The sequence below is a fragment of the Buceros rhinoceros genome, unplaced genomic scaffold (assembly GCF_000710305.1).
Source record: "Buceros rhinoceros silvestris isolate BGI_N320 unplaced genomic scaffold, ASM71030v1 scaffold42921, whole genome shotgun sequence".
Lineage (NCBI taxonomy): Eukaryota > Metazoa > Chordata > Aves > Bucerotiformes > Bucerotidae > Buceros > Buceros rhinoceros.
The window spans coordinates 17501-23771 of record NW_010395590.1 but is presented as its reverse complement, the minus strand read 5'-3'; the positions used below and the strand labels follow the sequence as shown (position 1 = coordinate 23771).

The window sequence follows — 6271 nt, the reverse complement described above, 5'->3', positions numbered from 1 at the left end:
TATTATATATTACTCCCAATCTCCCAAGTATATATTACTTAACAAAAAACCTCATGTTAATTCAGCAAGTAACTACTCACCCACAAATTACAAAACCCCACCTCGCCTAAAACACAGGTAAGTATTCATATAAATTGTCGGTATGAAATGAAAAGACTTTCCAATTGAAAGAACAAAGCAGCTTTTAATTCTATAGTGGCTATAAATGAGGAAGCAAAACTGAACTGCAGCTTTGGGATGTGGGGTTATGTGCTTGTGAGCACTTGTGTGTTTCTCCAGTAACCTGCATTGATGCCCGAATAAATGTAAAACGGTAAAGTGATAGCCTAGACTTAGTAAGTAATTAAACCACAAGGAAACCGTTAAGTATTTCAATATCCTGTCTGCAAAAGCATTGTTAAATTGAACCAAGCACAATAAATAACTTCAACTTTAAAAATAAAAACTAATACTTACAAAAAAGAATTCTACTGTCATCCATCACTCTCCTCCCTGACTAACATGAGTTTAAAAAGACAAAGTTCCTTATTCTATTGCAATATCATGCAGTCTGGTTCTTTCAGGTTTCTCTATCTTCTTTCCTACTTTAAGTACTATTACAGCTCCTTTCAAAGAACATGGTAATATGATGTTGTAGTTTAGACTGAAATAAACATGTGCCTCACTACCTCAAATGCACACACCCCTTTCTGTAGCCGTGGCTTATGACCACATCTCTGAAAAGCAGTAGTCTTATTCCATCCACAGCAAGAAAGAGTCTCAGGCCGTCCTCAAAGTCATTAAATACTGCTTTGTTTGCCACCTTTATAACAATGAAAATAAAACTAAGACAGATAGATCTATGCATCCCAGTATTAATAATTAATTATAAATTATTAATAATTACAAAGTTCAAGACTAATTTCATCACAATGTAGGCTGTTAACAGTTTTCAAAGCACTAGAAAAATCTGGGCAGAAACTAACCAAGCTTACTGATGTTACTAATACTTCACCCGAACACTTCTCATACTACATTTCACTTGACTGGTATGGTTTTTTTCAATTATCAACCTCCACATTCCTACTCACAATTTGCCATCCTTGAAAGAGCGAACAAGAATATTGTCTTTTTTCACTGCAATATCATCACTACAATCTGGACAAACCACCTGCAAAGATATTAACAAATGCAAAGTTTAGAGAGAAGAAGGAAAAATAGAAGAGTAACAGTAAATACCAATGCTTCTCAAAAGCCTTTTGGGATCATTTCTCTTTAGCAACACTGAGATGAGAGCAACTGAGATCCCTCAAAACACAGGAGTGGTGGCCTCCGGAAATTACCGAATGCAGGAGTTTATGCTTGCTTCCTGGAGGATATTGACAGCTGTCACCAAAGACGTAAGAATAGCGTTCTGACAAAAGTTAAGTACCTTTCACGCTACTGCAGCCTGTTCTGCTCCTCAACCTAAACCGACAGAACTTCAACCAAGTGCTGCCACCTGAGTTAAGAGACCTCTTATGAAAAATTTCCAGAAACTGCAAGGATGTAATCACATGCAGTTCCAAAAACAAAGGCATATACACGATTTATGAAATGCATATTTTAATGGAAGATTTGTAAGTTATCTACCCAGGAGAGAAGAGTGCCTCAAGCACAAGTATTATGACAAGTTCTTTAATTCACAAGAAGTAGACTAATCAAGTCCAGTACTGAGACAAGTAATTATTTCTTGCAATTTTAAAAGCTATTTAAAGTTTTGTTAAACCAGTATACAAGTCTGTAATTTAAAAGCTTCAGGAATTTAATAGAATATATATATTGAATTTCCAGAGTTATAGAAAGAAAAACAACCCTCTCCATCACTCATCTCTCTTCACTCAGAACACGTGTAGCTCCCTGAAAGTTAAAAGAAAATTCTGGCTGCAACAGAACGCCGAGGAGCACCAATGACTACAGCCCTAATTTAGCCTCTTCTGTCTTATACCAACTACTTTCAGTCCTACTTTTTCCACCAAACACACAAAGATACAGCATGACAAAATTTTTTCCCCCCTACATTGGTCACCAGCCATATAGCATGCTAGAAGGTGAATTCAAAAACTCCAACTGATTTGGAAACAGTTGCCTATCACAGAGCATGGGCTAAACAGGCTTCTCAAAAAAACCCAAAAAACCCAACAAAAACCCAACCCACCAAAAACCTAAAATTTAACTGCCTAAGTCTCTAAATTCAATTCATTCTACAGTCTTATGAGAAATTACTTTACAAAACTACAACTTACTAATTGAAATGCAGTTTGAAACAGTGTTTTAATATCAAGGTAAAAGCCAGTTTTGGGGATTATCATTATCAAATGGTGATTATCATTCCCCATCTGAAACAGACAGGTACAATTTAACACTCTCTAAAGATGAAGAAAGGCCCTTCTGCCTTTAGCTATTGGTCTTCTATATGCATCAAGATCTCAGTAGCCAGAAATCCATTCAGAAGCTGGGAAACAGCTTACCACAAACTCATCTAGAACCTTTACATCAAGCAACATCACCTCAGTTTTGCCCGAATCAAGTTTTCTCAATTTCCTTGCAAAACAAACTCAGTATGACACATAAGAAGACAAGAGAGATGATCCCATGTAAAGTCCATTTCCTGAAAAAGCTGCACGCAAATTTCCTCACTGCACCTTCCAAAAGTCTTTAAGTGCACATTAAAACTAAGCAATGCTGTAAGGCTTACTAAATCACTCTCTGACATAAGGAGCACCCACCAGACCTTCTTACAACTGGCCATTGCTCTCAACCCACCCTCCGCTCCCCCAAAACCCACAACAACAACAACAAAAAAACCACACAAACACAAAAAACCCTGTATCAATCACTGAGTCCTCAGAATAACTTTTACCAGATTAGACCTCTAGAGTTTTATATTTATACATTTATAAGTGACAGGTTATCTGGATATCAAGGACTGATATCCAAAGTAATCAGTTTCCACTACTAATCTTCACTGTTATTTGGTGTAAAGGTTTAGACTAATCCCTGAACTTCTTTTCACATAATTGCACAATGTCCTCTCTGCTTATACACGAAGTGTATCTGTACACAGTATCACTAAAACCAAAATGATTCTTGGATACATATTACTCAGCATACTAAACCTGAATGTTCATTTCATTATTCACATAATTACAATTAATATAATAGAAAGTTTAAGCAAAAAGTATCAATAATAAAATAAAATTACTTTGTGTGTATAGTAGAGGTAATCTACTTAGACAGTAAAAGAACAGAGAAGCATAAGTACAGGGAATGGGATGAAAAAAAGAGCTATTTGGGGCATAAATCTATTCTTTGATACATCCTTTCAGGTTAAATGCAATATGATGTTTATTTGCAAAGCTATAAACCCGATTACTAAAATAACAGTTAATCTAGGATAAGTTATTTCAGAGTTAACAAGCTCCAATAGGGATAAACCCCACTCCTTCTCGTTCACTGCAGGAAGCTTTCCATGAAGAATGAGCTATTCCCATTTCCACACGAAAGCCAAAGAAATCACAGTATGTACCTTTAGTATACCCTGGGAGCATAAGCAACAACTCCGTTCATCTTTAAGGTCTGACCCACAGCTATCCTGAGTAGCACTACATTAGTCACCTACCTACCTAATATCTACCAGCGAGGCTGCCATGGAAACTGCTCTCTGCCATGTGCATGACCAGAAGGGCTAACCCAACAGTGTGACATAAAACAGCTCAAGCCAGTCTAACTGACCGCTTCTCAGAGTGCAACTGTGAGGTAGATGGTATTGCATCTACCTTGGTGACAGCTTTCAGCAAAGAAACAGCTCCATTTTGTCTATGACTAAAAACCTCTCTTAAAGCTATCTGTATCTCCTTGTTGTACACTCTGCCGTCTCCCTTGTTGCAAGACTTCAATGACTAATGCTCTCCCACCAACTTTTCCCAAAGTCATCCTGCTGGAAAACACTAGAAGATGCAGGAGGTAACAAGCAGTAGGTTGCAACCGAGAGCTGTTGCACACACTACGAGCAGTTAAATATTACTCTATGGCATCTTTTCTAAAGCAGAGCACAATTCTTCCTGAAATTAGGTACACATTTTAAGCTTTCATTACCAGGAAAAAATTATTCAAGTACTTACAATAAATAATAAAATAAAAATTTAAAAGCATGGTACTAGAAGGTACCACATATAGAAATACATTAATTTCCAAATATATCAGTTAGTCTGTATGCATCCTTAGACTAACAGTGATATTTTATTAGAAGCTTATTTGTAAAAACGTGTCTTTAAACCAGAAAGGAAGATAGAAAATACTGGTACTAAAAGACTACAATGTTATTTTAAAGGTATTCTATTAGCAATTCTCTACTACCTACCATAGCAATGAAGAAAAAACATCTGACTTTGTAATCAAATGTGTTTATATTGTACCTAGAAAAATAATATATATTATTATCTACTAAAATTCCCCTCTATTTTCATTGCTTTGTATTTTCTTCCTTGATAAAACTTGGTAGTTCAGAAAAATGTATGCGATAGCCTGAAAAAAAAAAATCCAAAAATTTTAGTTCCGTAATATTGAATGCATTGTTGAGCTGGAATTAGGTCAACAAGCTCTGGCTCTTTGGAAAAACTAAAGCCATGTTAGTAATCACTTTTTATAAACAAACATATTTACATATACAATATTTCCTTTGACTATTATGATATTTGAGTCCAACCTGAAGAAACACTAAGTTCTAATAACTATTCTACTAAAATATAGATTAATCCATAAAAAAAGAAAAGAAAAAATAAACAACAAACCCATCTCCTTTCTTTGGTGCCTAAAAAAAATGAATGACATTCTACAAAATCAAAATAAAGATGAAACTCTTACCAAGGCTGGAAACCACAGAGCTTTCTTTTTATCCACACTGAAGCAGTCCACACACACAACTTTTCCTAATAACTCGTCACTTTGTTTCCTGTCGTCTTCATCTTCATCGCTGGAAGAGGATGAAGATTCTTCTTCAGGACTAAACAACAGAAAAAGACTTAAAACTCAACTGTTCAAAACTTGCCTATTACAATTACAGGAGATACAAAGCTAATTGTCAAAGAGGCATGAACGATAGTGACCTGAATTGTCTGTTAGGTGGTTTAGGATAAAAATGAATAGTAGTATTTATAATGATATTCTAGTAACAACTCGAGCATTACAAAATCAGAAATCTGAGTGCATCTATGTGCAACAAATGCAAAAACCAAACAAAACACCACCACGCATCCACACGGAGGAATAGAAATGCACTCTCAGGACATTCAAAATGAAAATTTTGCCCTAGTGAAGCACTATTCAAAAATACTGTTGCATGTGTAGTTTTGGACCAACATTACACTAAACTCTTGGTTTTCCTTTTAATCTCTCTATGGTTTAACAGCCATATAGAATAAAAAGCTGCTTGGAGAGTGAACAAATCTCTGAAGGAGACACAACAGCAAAGACAAAAAGAAGTTTAGTTATCCAGAAACAGTTCTTTAAAGATGTGCAGTGAAGCATTTCAATTACTGTTTCAATTTCACAATGAATGAAATATTAGAATGTAAGCTGATGGGCAAAAGTGCAAACACATTTTGATTTAAAAAGGTTCTGGTTCAATGTTTTGACTGTTCCAGTACAAAGTCACACCTGGTTTTAAACCATAAGGGGAGTCTAAATGTACAAAAGTACTGCAACTAAAATTACCTGCAACTGATTAAAAACCATAAAAATAAAAAAAGCAGCACTCCTGGTCATCTCTATGGTTTTTTTACTAGTCAGTTTTTGAAGGTTAAGTCTCAGAAAAAACACTGTATGTTCAATGAGTACAAGCAGAAATTTAAAAGCTATTTTCCATTTTTCATGTAACTAATTTTGAGTACAAAGCTCAATATTAACAGAAGACAACTAACTTACAGTCTAAGGTGAATTACTATGTTTCATTTTCCCCACCCTAATTTTACATTATCATTTTCAGTGCTGATAAAGTTTTTAAAAAAAAAAAAAAAACAACAAAACCACATTAAGAAAGTTTTTCAGGCTGCTTTCTGGGGTTTGTGAATCTCTTATGGGAAGAGAAAGAAGTCAAGAGTTAGAGAGAAAGCCAGGGCTATCTGAGAGAGACAACAACTTAGCTCAGTTATACCAGTATCTGTGCCACTTGTTTTTTTTACTCAGTTCCATCAGTATTAATCGTAAGATAAAGTGTGTTGCTTCTACCATAATAATGCCCTGTACAGTTAGG

General features: G+C 35.3%; 1 protein-coding gene across 1 annotated transcript in view; it reads right to left on the bottom strand.

Moving 5' to 3' along the window:
- Window positions 1–1070: 1070 nt before the first annotated feature.
- Window positions 1071–6271, bottom strand: part of LOC104501735 (AT-rich interactive domain-containing protein 4B-like) — a gene marked incomplete at both ends in the record, with an annotated part of 18461 nt that continues 13260 nt past the window's right edge. Inside the window, 2 exons of the mRNA XM_010145592.1 lie at window positions 1071–1150; window positions 4885–5023. Coding sequence (XP_010143894.1) covers window positions 1071–1150; window positions 4885–5023 — 219 coding nt within the window. The remainder of the gene's footprint in view (window positions 1151–4884; window positions 5024–6271) is intronic.